We start from the raw sequence: 14,719 nt of genomic DNA, 5'->3' as shown, positions 1-14,719 counted from the left end.
TAGCGTTAGCTAACTAACCAACCAGCCTGATTCTAAATAAATACCTTTTAATTATCTTAACACTTTTTAACAGTCAAACTGAAACACTGGCGGTGAGCTCCAGGTCCTGCAGACGGACCGTCACCAGCGGGTATCGGCCAGCGGAGCAACATCGCTATTATTGCCAGAAAGCTTCGCTGCCGACCTCGACCTGCAGTCGGAGCTCCAGCGGGACACGGAGAGCCCCGCACCCGGTAGCAGCTCACCGCTAGTGTACCTTCCCTCTCTGTGGGATACGCAGCTTGCACAAAAACTCAGCTCAAAACTGCCCCTCCTGTCTAAAGTCACAGGTTAACTGAAACAGGTCTAATGCTTTCCTATGTCAAACATGAACAAGGTTACAAAAAAAACATTAACACCAAGTACCAACCATCTATTAAACAAATCAGCCGTATAGGAGTAATAGACAGATTATAAAATGCCGTCAAATCAAATGCCCCTTGTAACTCGGCTCCCAAGCTCATACATTATAATTCGACCAGCTATTACACTCTGAAATAGCTTATGTGGTAACAAACCATGTAAGAGTAGTAAATATAGATTATAAAATAAGTGTTTATCATGTTCTTAGGCTGTGTAAATTGAGCAGTCCTTGTCCGTCATGTTTTCAGCCTCATCAAACATTCCTTTAAACGTCAGGTTGCCAAACCTACATGCCGTGTCCTCAGTTGAACTTGCAGTGTTCCAAATTGCTTCCCGCACCGGAGGTCCCCACGCCGCCCTCCGGGCCCGATGACCGGTCGCGAAGCATCCAGCGCGGGCGTCATGTCCCTTTCCTTCATATCCAAATCCCGACAGAACTTGTCCGCTTCCTCAGGTGCAGTGAATGTGAACGTTCTCCCTCCTTGATTTACTCTCAGAATTGCCAGATAAATAAGAAAGTATGGAATGCCTTTAGCATGTAGCTTGCACTGCGCTCCTATAAATCCATGGCACCGCTGGGTGGTGAAAGCGCTGTAGTCAGGATTAAAGCACAGCGTTGCATTGGAATCTTCCAATCCAATCCAATCCACCTTTATTTATAAAGCACTTTAAAAACAACATGGTTGACCAAAGTGCTGAACACAATCTAAAATAAGCAATAACATATAGTAGTGGCACAATAGAACAATAAAATAATACCAAAAAAGAAAAACAACCTCAAAAATCATCCCTCAAACTGAGTTAAAAGCCAAAGAAAATAAATGAATTTTAAGACGAGATTTAAAAACTGGAAGAGACTCGGTCAATCTGATGTGCAAAGGCAGTTCATTCCAGAGTCTCGGAGCTGCCACCGCAAACGCACGATCACCCCTGGATTTACGTTTGGTCTTAGGGATGACCAGTAGTGCCTGTTCTGCACGAGAGGGGGTATAGGGTACAATCAAATTGGACAAATACTTGGGGGCCAAATCATGCAGACATTTAAAAACAAATAAAAGAATTTTAAAATCTGTGCGAAAATGCACAGGAAGCCAGTGGAGAGATTGGAGGATAGGTGTAATATGATCAAATTTTCGAGTTCCAGTTAAAAGACGAGCAGCTGCATTTTAAACCAATTGTAATCGTGCCATATTTGATTTGCTAATGCCAGTGTAGAGTGCATTGCAATAATCTAAACGAGTAGTAATAAAGGCATGAATTACAATTTCAAAATCATGTCGCGATAGAACCAGTTTCACTTTAAGCTGGAAAAAGCTGGTCTTAAGTTTAGTTTTAAACAACCATCCAACTTGACTCCCAGGTTTGTAACCACAGGGCTAATATCTCTAGTTAACAAACCCAAGTCAACAGGTGTCATAGCTGCTGAGTCACTAGGAGTAAATAACACAAGCTCAGTCTTGCTCTCATTAAAATACAAAAAACATCCAAGCTTTCACTTCAGTCAGACACTCCAAGAGAGCTTTTGACTGTCCTACTGGTACATAAAATCTTGAATCGGGCCTTCCTGCTGTGCCTGTCTCGCCCCCTGAATAATTGCCTCACGGTCCTGGTATCTCAGACAACTGAGAATCAGCGTGCGTGTTCCTGCCTCCTTGCCGTAGATTCTGTGTGCCCTGTCAATTTCGATGGTAGCTCTGTTCTGTAGGGATGGAATCCATTTTGGCAACTTTGTTTGCAAAAATTCAACTGGGTCATCTTTCTCGCTGCCCTCCTTCAGTCCGGTGATCCGGACGTTATTTCTTCTCGATCCATCTTCCAGTTTAGCCAACTTCAGCTCAAATTTCCTCTGGTCATCAATACAGGCTTTCACCGTGTTTCCCATCTGTCTGTAGTCCTTCTGTGCCTCATCTAGTCGCTGTATTAAATCTTACTGTAGTTCCCTGCCTCTCCAGCTCTGTCCTGATGTATTGAAGCAAGGTGTCAATTTCTGCCAACGCCTGCTTCACTGCGATGCAGACCGCTGACTGAAGCCCGCTTTGTTGCCTTTCCAGAACCCTGGCCATGGCCTCCTCCATAAGTATGTCCGCGTTGGCATCCGAAACCTCGCTAGCCGTCGCCATGCTAGCCGAGTTAGCAGAATTCTTTGCTCGGTTAAACTGCAGCGGGGTCTGCTTTTTCGCTCCTGCAGGCATTCCACAAAGTTTCCATGGTAACAAATGCAAAGATTGACGTCAAATAAAAACAATAGACCTGGTTTTAAAATGATAATACGGAGATGGGGCGAAGAGCCTCAGCCCTGAGCAGCCATGCGAGTCGTCGGTCACGTGATCTCCCCATTTAAATTGTTTTTTTAACAGTTTCACGGGATCTTTACATCCCTAATAAAGATCGTAGACCACTCTTCCTCTCTCTCTGTACTGTGGTTGGTGCTTGACTGAGACCTGAACACAAGGTGAAAAGAGGAGCTGCAGCAGTGAGAGAGCGCTGTGCAGTAAAAATATGGTGTTTTTTGAAAATTAAACCATGTAAACCTATTCTGGTACAACCTGAAAATTAAACCATGTAAACCTATTCTGGTACAACCTTAAAATACAATTATTAACCTGAAAATGAGCAGTGAGTGTGGTTAGCCATATCCCGGTATTCGCCGTCTTCCTGGCGGGGAGTGAAGCATGGTGGAGTTAGTACATGATACTTGTTTCTTATCCGATTACTCGACTAATCGATGGAATAATCTGTAGAATACTCATTACTAAAATAATTGATAACTGCAGCCCTAGTCAACAGCCTTTACAACAAGCACATCCTGTTTTTAAAAAGGTTTCCTAAATTAACGTTAACTTAAATCCCATCTGTGTAATGTTTTCAGCTCATTTAGAGAATCATGAGGGCATGTGAAACAGTGTAGACATCATCTGATTGTTACAGGCAGTTAAAAAGAGAGATTTGAGAATGAGATTGCTCTCCTAAAATATGTTTCTTGAGCTAGTTTTAAGCCTGCTATTGGCCAACTGAAGAGCAGTATGATGTATTAGTGTTGTAGACTGATGGTGGCTCACCTTTGAAGGGCCAATGATCATGCCATTCCAGTGAGTTAGTGTCATGTCGTCATCATCTTCGAGTCCCCAGCTCACTGTACCGTCTCCACCTCCTTTCTGACCTTCCTCAAGTTCCTCCAGCAGCCGAAAGCTGCGGGGAACTACGATGCCTACACACACACACACACACACACACACACACACACACACACACACACACACACACACACACACACACACACACACACACACACACACACACACACACACACACACACACACACACACACACACACACACACACACACACACACACTTTAGGTCAAACTTTTTTTCTGAAAAATAATGGAATTGGAATAATTTTTATAAGATGACTTGAAAAGCTCTATTGGGAAATAATCACTCTCAAATTACTGGAGTGATTATGTAGGGAAGAGCATCTGAATAGAAAATAAAAATTAACAAAATAAAAACTATCAAAATCTGTATGGTTCATCTTTCCACTGTTCCAACAATCACCACTGTGGTATGGTTTAAATGAACACACAATTTACCGGTTTACATATGGTAATATGCTGGATCTATACACACTAAAAGTATTGTTTATTTAGTCTGGTGGGTTTAACGACAGCGATGCTGGAGCCGTTTCTAGTTAAACAAAAAGGATCTTACTCTTTAACATAAAAGGTGGTGTTGAACGCAGGGACGGACTGGGTCTAAAAACCAGCCCTGGACTTTGTCCCAAATAGGCCCATCATCCAGCCATTCAGCCCTAGCCATGCGCGACAGACACTAGCCGGGAAGTCCTGATACTATGCCACAATATCAGACAAGGTATTCATAGCAAGTAACATCTCAAAACCAATGATGATAATTGGGGTTGTGTTTATTAGCCATTTGCTGTTGGTACCACTTTATAACTAAACACTCTCTGTAGAGACAGGCTTTTGCGGAGGGTGGTAAGCAAAAAATTGATTCCAGGATGTGACTATCTGACTTGGGCACTGAGAAATATTGTGATGTAGAGCATCCTGGGACATCCTGGCACTTCCCTTCACTCTCCCTGTCATCTTTTGTGCTGCAACTATCTTCAACCTGAATAAACCAATGATTTTAAAGATAGGTTATTAGCTCTTATTGATATAATATGTGTTGCTTTGTGTTAAATAATCAGCATTGAATAACCTATTTAATATTTTGTCAATGTCATATTACACTTTTGATTCATATTAAGGCTGTGAAATTATGAAAATGACTAGGTCAGTTTCGTCTGTGAAGCTTTCACAAACAACCACCAGGTCTTTGCCAGTTCCACAATAGTAAATGCAAATATGAAAGACAAGGAAAAACTCCACTCTGATGGAAGACCGACAAAGTGTAAACTAGGATTTTTTGGTTAAATTTGGTGAATTATTTAGCCCCCTTCCCTGTTTGTTAGCACGTTTAGAGTGGTACCAATGCATGCCTGATGTTTTCCCGTTTAATTCAATACCCTAGTCTTCATCCTAGCAGCAAAAGTGAGCTCAATACAACCTCTCATATACAACAAAGTGAAATTGTGGTCAACCGGTGATTAATTTCTAACGCGTTTAACAGTAATTATAATTATATATACTTTTCATAATCATGATGCACACCCATGTTGATAGCAAACTATGCAACTCGCTAGGTTTGGGATAAAGGTAGCCTATTATAATGTGCCCTGCTCCTGGCACTCCGTACCTCTTGCTGATGTGAAATTAACTCTGCTGTCTGTCCCTCATCATAACCAGGCTGTGGATTGGTGATAGCCAGACTAGTAGGCCTACTCTTCTTCCTCAGTTTCTTTTACACGTAGCATATACAGTAAGTGATCGTATTAGCGCCCCCTTGCTGTTGGCTGTTAATACCGCTTTATTATTGTGCCGACGGCCGTCGGTTGGACGTTGTGGACTTTTCCAGAACGCACAGATTGTCAGTCCGTCCCTTGTTGAACGTCAAAAAGTAAAATTCCCTGAAAACAGAGGAAATAGTTGTAGTTTCTTTTAAGCATCTCACATCACACTTTCAGTCACTATGACCACTACTACGGTCAGAAACATTGTGCCAAAATATGAACAGTAATGTCACTGTCAACGGGCTTATCTGCTAATGTTAGCTACCGACCGTTACCTTGAAACCATCCAGAAAATAGAAGGTACTGTAGGGTGCCGTTACCTGAAACTGGCGATTTAACGTCCCCGTTCATTTTACACACAGTTTAACAACAAAACGCTGAGTGAACATTACTAGCTACGTTTTTCATGTTGGTTTTGAGTAGTATGCACCTTCACTAACCTGGAAAACGGTTTTAAAACTAACATTAATACAGCGTGTCGGAGGAATACAGCGTCTCTTGCAGCAGGGAGTCAAATCAAAAGGCAGACAGACCGCAGCAAATTCATGAAATTCAGTGTCCACAATGCTATTTTCCATTAAACTGTAGCTGTCATATTTCACGGGACCCGTGTGAGTGCAGATTTCATGACGTGGGTATCGTAGCTGTTTGTCACTTTGCCTAAGGTTGAAGTTAAAAGTTAAAACTCAAATAAAACAAAATGCCATGTTACTTCACGTTAGGTGCCACTCATTACGTCTATGTTACCTGAAACGGAGGGGTGTGACCTCCTACGATTTAACTGGTTGAGGCGGCAGATATGGACTTGACACCGGTCAAAGAATCAGGCTCCAGAGGAAGTATGTCTGGTTAACAGAGCTTTATTTTGAGTTGCATTGGTAGTTTGAGTTTGTGGTGTTTTCCTCACGAACGCACAAACCAGACAGAATGCAGAAAAGGAATAAGGAAAAGTCCGCTGCCTCTCTAAACCGACATCAAAGCACAATGCTGCTCACTCAACCGACAGACTGCAGTATCGCCGTCCACCTGCAGGGGGCTAGGACAGGCTTTCCAACATTATCGATGTGAAACAAATACATTTTTCCCCACAATCCGGGGCAGCCATGGGGATACAGTGTTCGGCGGGAAGCCCCGTACGTTCCAATGAGAGTGCTCAAAAGTGCATAAAGCAAACATGGAGCTCGGATCTTCCGCATTGTTGGCCCATGACGTGACGATGGACACGCGCACTAGCAACAATTTGTTTGTGTTGTCTTAGCAACCGGTAGCAACATGCTCGTTCATGAGCTTCTCTCTCGTGTCTCTTACAAAGTGGCGTGTCATGAACTCGCCGTTTTCATTGTCTAAAATATTCACCAACGTTAAACATTGTGTTTTCGTTGTTCCCGATCATTTACATGCTTATCTAAATAAACGATAATGTATTTAGCTAGACAACCAAGGAGATTTAATAATTATGTCGTGAAACTAGCTAGCTAGCTACTAACTAGCGCTAGCAGATAGCCTGCAGTTTCGTGAACAAAGCTCATCCATGGCTTCATCCACGTTACAAGCTTTACAGCATACAGCCCTCGGATGTATCATAAGAGAGAACCAAGGCGATGTAATCACCGTCTGTAGTAATGTTATGTAGGCATATAGCTAGCTATGTATAGATCTTAATACAGCCATGCTAGCTACCCCTGATGTTAGCAACTAGCTAGCTAGCCGATAGCCCCGCCAGTTTGGGAAACGCTAATGACGTTAAATCCACGTAACAGGCTTGGCAGCATACACACATCCCTCGAATGTATCATAACTTCTTAAGATAATACCATGGACGGATTAATAGAACACATGGTGAATTACAACCATTAGCTATATCCATTATTACAGCTAGCTACATGAGCTCAGGAGAACAGTCATGTGAGCGGGCGTGCGCAGTATATATGCCCCATGTGTGTGTGTATGAGTAAAAACAAAATAAAACTTGTTTTGAACAATTTCTTTGTCATTTGCAGATTGATTTTAAGTAGAGGGACACAAAAAAAAAATCTTAAATTGGTTTTTTTTTTTTAGGCCATATCGCCCAGCCCTTATTATTATAATAATTAATTATATATATATATATATATATATTACAGGCCAAAAGTTTGGACACACTTTCTCATTCAATGCGTTTCCTTTTTATTTTCATGACTATTTACATTGTAGATTCTCACTGAATGCATCAAAACTATGAATGAACACATATGGAATTATGTACTTAACAAAAAAGTGTGAAATAACTGAAAACATGTCTTATATTTTAGATTCTTCAAAGTAGCCACCCTTTGCTTTTTTTTTTTTTTATTAATAAGGGAAAGAATTCCACTAATTAACCCTGACAAAGCACACCTGTGAAGTGAAAACCATTTCAGGTGTCTACCTCATGAAGCTCATTGAGAGAACACCAAGGGTTTGCAGAGTTATCAAAAAAAGCAAAGGGTGACTACATTGAAGAATCTAAAATATAAGACATGTTTTCAGTTATTTCATACTTTTTTGTTAAGTACATAATTCCATATGTGTTTATTCATAGTTTTGATGCCTTCAGTGAGAATCTACAATGTAAATAGTCATGAAAATAAGGAAACACATTGAATGAGAAGGTGTGTCCAAACTTTTGGCCTGTACTGTATATATAAACAATTGTCCGTCACTGCATCAATGCAGAATCATCCATGTCTGCATCACGATAAAATGATTAATTTCAACACCCCTAATATCTGTATCAGTATCTGTGTGCCAACCGGCAGCGGCAGATGGCCACCCACCAAGAGCCTGGGTCTGCCCGAGGTTTCTGCCTAAAAAGGAAGTTTTTCCTGGCACAAAATGCTTGCTCTTGGGGGAATTGTGTAAATCTTTGTAAATTATAGTGTGGGGTCTAGACCTACTCTATCTGTAAAGTGTCTTGAGATAACTTGTTATAATTTGATACTATAAATAAAATTGAATTGTTCTGGGGGACACATGTTCAGAAGGCTAATACCGAGTGAGGAGAAAGAATGAAGCATGGTCACCGGCATGGTCCGAAGACGTCATTCACGTGCATATTAAGTAGCCATGAGGATTTACTGTTCCAGAGGAGAGGGGCTGGAAAGCTTTCGTTTTAGCTAGTTTGTAAAACATTGCTATGTTTAAGAGTAGCATGCTGTAGTTGTGTAAAACAGCACGTTGGACATGAGCAGCAGATGTTAACGTTACCTTGGGTCAGGCTTGTTCCGTGGAATGGATGAGTAGACTGGATGTTTTCTACTGAGATGATGTAGCATTGACGCCCTGCTATTGTGGTAAGCCAATTTGATTTTACAATAGATACTGTACAGATTTGTGTTTTTGCAGCTTAAAATGATTCCAAACTGTCATTTTCTTTTGCCTGTCTCTGCTCTTAGCCCCTCTTAAATTTTCTTTCTCTTCCTTCATTTGTAATCCTTGCCGTCAGTCTTGTGTCCACAGAAGCGTCAGCCCGTTCTAGTAATAATCATTTGTGCAGAAACACAGTGAGCGGTACAACGTTAGTTATAGGGCTGCACGATATGAACTAAAACGATTAATTGCACATTTTACCGCGGTAACAACAATTACATTTTTTCGTAATTTGACGGACACTGCGGTTTTTTATTTTTTGTATACAGTTTTAAAAAACGTCTTTTGCATGATAAAAATGTAAATAATCTATTTCTTAACTGCTAATTAACTTGTTAGTCCTAACTCTGAACCAGCAAGTTGCGTTTTAAGCTCCTCTTTTTTCTGCTCGTGGAGAGCTACGTTACACATGAAACTTCAGCATATTGATGAGGACCGGCGAGTTGAATCGGCTGTCCGAGATTATAACAGGCAGACACACAGCTGACAACCTGCAGGTGGAGGCGCTGGAGACAAGCTCGGACATACACGCCGCTTGCCACTGTGGAATAGGGCTGAATTCCGAAAGTCAAATATAATTCAAATAGTTATAAAAAACAAATTTAAAAAAAATCAATACTATTCAAATGCTTAAATTACTATTCAAATGTGTTATTTAAAAAAATATGTTGGCTAATGTTAGCTAATCTCCCTCTTCTCACCTTGGCCTACTGGCATGTGAAAACAAAATGTTTTGTCATGTCACATCTGATGAACAATACGTTAGCAGGAGTGAGAAACAAGGCATTGTGAGGTCTAAACATCACGGAGCATGTAACGTTAGTAAAGGGGGGGAGTGACAGGCTGCGGCTGGAAATTGTAAGAAGGATGGGAAATAACATGACTTAAAATTGACATCCACCTAGCCAAAATGCTTAGGTTATCATTAGTTAGCTTGTTCGTGCCGCGAATGGATTTCATAAGGGCGAATTGTTAAATTGTTACAATGTAATTCAAAATCTGCTTTAAAAATAAATATATATAAATATATGTTTTGAATATAATGTTCAACTTCGGCAGCTTTACCTATGTGCTAAAACATACAATGACTGAGGAAGCCTAGTGACGAGGCCATTGCAACCAGTGTTGAATTTATTTCCTAGTGTCCTTTGCTGAATGGTCTCAATGTTTTATTGTTTTATTTCACGTGAATACTAGTTTACTAGAGGAGTAAGTTAGTATGTGAAATGATGCAGTAAGTGTGCATTTAGTTTCCATGCTTATTGTGTTTCCACAACAATGTTAGTGATTAAGTCTACTGAAATTGCCACCACACAATAACAGAGGAGTGTGATGCCTAAGGCCGGTTACACGCTGGATGCGTTGCACGAGCGTGTCAGCTGTGTGGCGTGTCCGTTTATGTGTCCGGCTCCCATGTTAACAGGTTAGAGTTTACATACTGCCTGCTCGAGCCGCGCCTGCTAGAAATAGAACCGACGCCTATTTTTCACGCAACACGCAAGCGTGTTGGAAGCGTTTCCAGGCAAAATAGAATAAAAAAAGATGTTCATATGTCGTTTAGACATGAATACATATTCATAAATGACATGTTGATGTTTGAAAGTCTCTAGGTTTTGATATAAAAGTAATAAAAAAAAAAATCAATTTTCTAATATTGCACCTGTCAATAACAACAAAATATTCTGTAGCCTATTTTGCCGTCAATACTGCCGACGTTGTCTTTGCTGTAATCAAATCAGTATATATTTATGTTTAACATGGTATTTCATTTTATCAATGGGAAACATACATGTGTCCAGACAAGTCTAGCAGCAGCACTGTGTCAGACAAGTTTCTGGTGTGTAAAGACGTAGAAAAATCCCCGCAGCTGACACGCAACAGAAATGCCACGCTCACGTCACGCAGGCAGTGTGTAACCGGCCTAAGATGAGAAAGCAGAGGTTAACGCATGTATGTCATAGCTTTAAAAAAAAAAATCAAAGGTTGTCCGGGCATCAAAAAATTGCTGGGAGGGTCATGCCTTTTTTCAAATCATTTTGGAGGGTCATAGAAAAATTATCACTGGCGAGGGGAGGGTCAAGTCTATCTTTAATAAAGATCCCAAAACTCCTCCGGTGGCCCTGTAAGTAAATAACAAACAGTCCCTAAGTGGGAGCTCAGGGGCCTGTTGCACAAAACCAAGATAAGGGATTAAGCCGGGATATTCAGGTTATCCTGGATGAATTTAGCTTTGACTTGGTTACACAAAAGCAGGTTGAATTAAACCCAGCCAAGTAACCATGGCGATTTATTCTTTGCAGCTAGCCTGGTCCAGAGCAGGCTAACAGGCAGGCTAAGATTAATCCTGGAGTCTGATGTGTTAAATCAGCTGCCGCTCTGATCCGAAATAAACGTGTTTAACAGTTATTCCGTTGTCTTCTGAATGTGTTCTGCTTCATTTTATTAACATGCATTACTTGTCACTATTGCTGTCACGAGTTTGATTTAAATCCTACAATTGCAGTTGTTGAGATGGTAATGGTAAAAAGTGGGACGATACGGAGGAAATGGGCTTTTCCTCCGCTGCTGTCGCCGTGAAATGTGCCCCCACCCGTGCGAAGCGGGGGTATCCTCCCACACCGTGCAGCAGACTCTAAAATCGGACTTTTAGCATCAATAATGACGACAATGGCACCTGATCAAACGTCCTTTTTTTTACCAAATGGGAGTGAGAATGTGTTGGAATGCCATAAGCTTCTTAAATCATTTTATTTTGGGGCTGTCACTTGTCATCTTGGGAGTGAGAAAAAAAAAAACATGAATAATAACATTGTTTTACAGATATGCTTACAGTGTGTATTGAAGTCACTTCTTTTTCAAGTTTTTGCATTATGAATAAGCTTTGAAACTAAGCCTAGTTCATATAAATTTCCCAGGAACAAGAATTCCCTCTGCTCACTTTTAAGTCGAAGTAGACTAAATACTAATACATTTAATTTATATAGTGCTTTACAGGCTACTCAAAGACACTTCACACTAAAACCAGCACATTTAGCGCATAAAAACAGATATAGCAATAAAACCAACACATAAAACAAGCATATAAAAGCAATTAAAACGTGGAGTGACTAATTAGATTTTTTTAAAACCATACGTATTCAGTCGGTCCGCTATTGTCTGTCGGGCTTTTTTCCGTTTGATAACAGCCGTATTTCCTTGTTTGCATATTATATGTTTCACCTCCTCTTAAATTTCCATTAGAAGCTGCTGCTCAGCGGGTGAAACATATGCTGCACACGTCTTTTCCATTTCTGCATCAGTAAATCTGTGATCGATACTGTGGTCTATTTAAGAAAGCCGTGAACGTGCACTTATCCCAGCTATCTACTCCTGGCTTGACATAGCTTCACCTACTAACCCTGGCTCGGCAAACGTGCAACCGATTAAGCCGCGATGAGAGGATCACACTAAGTTAGTATCGGCAAACTACTAGCTAGTAAAGTTATCCTGGATTTTTTATTCTACTTTTGTGCAACAGGCCCCTGGGCATTAGCTGCAGCAGCTCAGTGTTGCTAGCACCGATTCGGCTCGTTTTTTTTCTATTGACAGGTCTCGTATATTTATAATTATCAAGATTACCGTAAACATTGCCCGGAGTTCTCCTTTAAGGAGTTGCCTAGCTACGTAACTATTACATGTAAAAACATACTGCTAAGGACAGCTGTTCACATAACATAAGCAGTAAGACTATGTTTACAAGTTGTTGAGTAAAATACATTGGGTTCAGTTCCTGTTGACAAAGTACTTTTGAGCATTTCTTCCGGAATGACTCTCAGAGTTGCTGGACAGGGCTGTGCTGCCAGCTAACGTCATCTACGCAAACAAGTGTTCTAACGTTAACATTAGCTAGTTACCCATCAAGCTGGTCATGGGCGAACAGAGTAACCCATCAATACCACAGAAATCTTTTATGTGCACTAAATCCGCATGTAACGTTGTAACGCCTTTTCTTTGACCAGCTAGCTTCATAATGGTAAATCAAGGTTGTTGCAGATGGCCGAGTGTTGCTCAAAGACTGTGGGCCAGTTTAGCTATAGCCAATGAGCTAGCTAACGTTAGCATCGTTTGTAACAGCATTGTTCTGTTACAGTCAAAACTCCACTGCAGCTGGACTCTTGGCAATTGCAAAATTATTGCGCAGATAATATGGTAAAGTGGAAAGTGTAGTTCGTACACAAAATCAATAAAAAGATAGAGATTTCTAAGCTGTCGGTGAAGTCGACTTACCTGATGCGGCGGAGGCCGCCATCTTTGTCACTGGTTTAGTTTACGGTCGGAAGCGCGCACGTACGATGATGTTAACTGGCGCGTGTCCGCCGTAAGAAAAAAAAAGTTTTTTGGTAAGTTATTTTTCCCCATTAGGCTAATACATATTTTCAGTTGACTTGCTTCATGGTATTGGTATAAGTTAGTTATGCTTTTAAGACGTTTTTTCATTGAGCACTGCTGGCCCAGCAATAGGCAGGGGTGGGCTCAGTCCACCCAAACTGTTTCTTGCCCACCCAATCAAAGGTTAAGAGAATGTGTTCAGCCAGTGGAAAAAAGAAGCACAGAAAATACCGTCTAAGCCCGCCTCTAAAGCATATGTCAATGCCGCTAAGTCGCCCCATTTCTTCTTCCCGTATAGTGCTCTGAAGCAGACCTTTCGATTGTTTTGTGTCCACTCTTTCTGTGTGAAAATAGAGATGAGCAGCGGGTTTCTCTGTATGTCAGACGATGTGCATGAGATACTGCCATATGAGCAGAGCAACGGCAACAACATAATGCACAGTAGACAGGGCAGTAGGGCAGGTGGGTTTTTTTCTTGAAATAGGCCTATTAGGACTTTATTCTCGTATTATTGTGACCTTTTTCTCTCAAAATAAGATGGGATGAGTTATATTTTGAATGTGCACAAAATTTTGAACATGAGCAGAAACTTGCTGAAACACATCGCTATTAAAGTCCAGGGGTTTATTAATTTAAATGAATTCATATAGGCTATCATTCATATGAATAAGTCCCACATGGACATTTAAAAAGGTTACTTTCCCAAACAAAAGACGCAAAATACGAGGGAGGAGTTCAATTATATAGGCCTACATGTGTGTTGACTCAGCAGAGATAACATTAAATAACAAAAGTTGATCTGCCGGAGAATAAATATTTGAAAAGAAATACAGAGTGCCTGAGAGCCTTACTGCATTATATTCCATTATGTTTTTATATTTTCAATTGTCCCCTGTGTTTTCCTTTACATAAATAAAGACATTTCCAGCACAAATTGATGCAGAAAAAGGTAGAAATAGGTGCATAAAAATTCACCAGAGTGCAGGAAATTAGGTGTTTAATGCAAAAAAAAATTCTGGGGCGGACCCCCAGACCCTCCACATCATATGTCTCCCCAAGCACTTATATTCAAATACATCCTATGCTTTTGGGTTGGCAGGCCAGCTGTGATTAGGTCAAATGTTTGTGCCATGTCACCAGGGCCTTGAAGTTGCTACCCGTTGGGCCACTAATGCACTTGTTGAAGTTAAAAAAAGTTTAAACACAATGTACTTGCTAGATCTAATCAAATAACTACACTAATTAGCATTGGTCTGGCTCACCCAAAAGCTAGCTTCTAAAGAATTAATTAGGTCATGGCTGTTATTTAGCATACTGTAGGAGACTCATTGTCCCCACAGGAAAGGTAACTGCTAGACGTGATTAGAACAAAGGAAATGCAAACTCTGTAAACTTGAATACAATCAACACTTCCATGATAATCAACCTTAGTCTGTGACCTGGAGTAAACCTAAATTCAGGTGTGTCCTTATCCTGAGGGACAGGATAAATGGGGGCTCCTGAGACGATCTCAGGACTGTTCTTCTGTGACTCCACAAGAGAAGCATGAGAGCAGTCCGCTGTCAGCTGCAGTGTAACATTTGTGTTTTCTGTTGACTATCGTTTTTCATGTTGTTTTATTAAACCATCTTGCTTAATCTTTCAAATT

General features: G+C 40.8%; 1 protein-coding gene across 1 annotated transcript in view; it reads right to left on the bottom strand.

Moving 5' to 3' along the window:
* The window catches only part of ube2v1 (ubiquitin-conjugating enzyme E2 variant 1), a 36,513-nt gene extending 23,412 nt beyond the window's left edge, over positions 1–13,101 (bottom strand). Inside the window, exons 1-2 of the mRNA XM_039797861.1 lie at positions 12,970–13,101; positions 3,462–3,610 (exon numbers count right to left, since the gene is read on the bottom strand). Coding sequence (XP_039653795.1) covers positions 3,462–3,610; positions 12,970–12,991 — 171 coding nt within the window. The 5' untranslated portion in view covers positions 12,992–13,101. The remainder of the gene's footprint in view (positions 1–3,461; positions 3,611–12,969) is intronic.
* Between the last annotated feature and the right edge of the window lie 1,618 nt (positions 13,102–14,719).

The sequence above is a fragment of the Perca fluviatilis genome, chromosome 4, assembly GCF_010015445.1.
Source record: "Perca fluviatilis chromosome 4, GENO_Pfluv_1.0, whole genome shotgun sequence".
NCBI classification, from domain to species: domain Eukaryota; kingdom Metazoa; phylum Chordata; class Actinopteri; order Perciformes; family Percidae; genus Perca; species Perca fluviatilis.
Note: the sequence above shows the minus strand (reverse complement) of the source record. Positions and strands in the feature narration are given on the sequence as shown.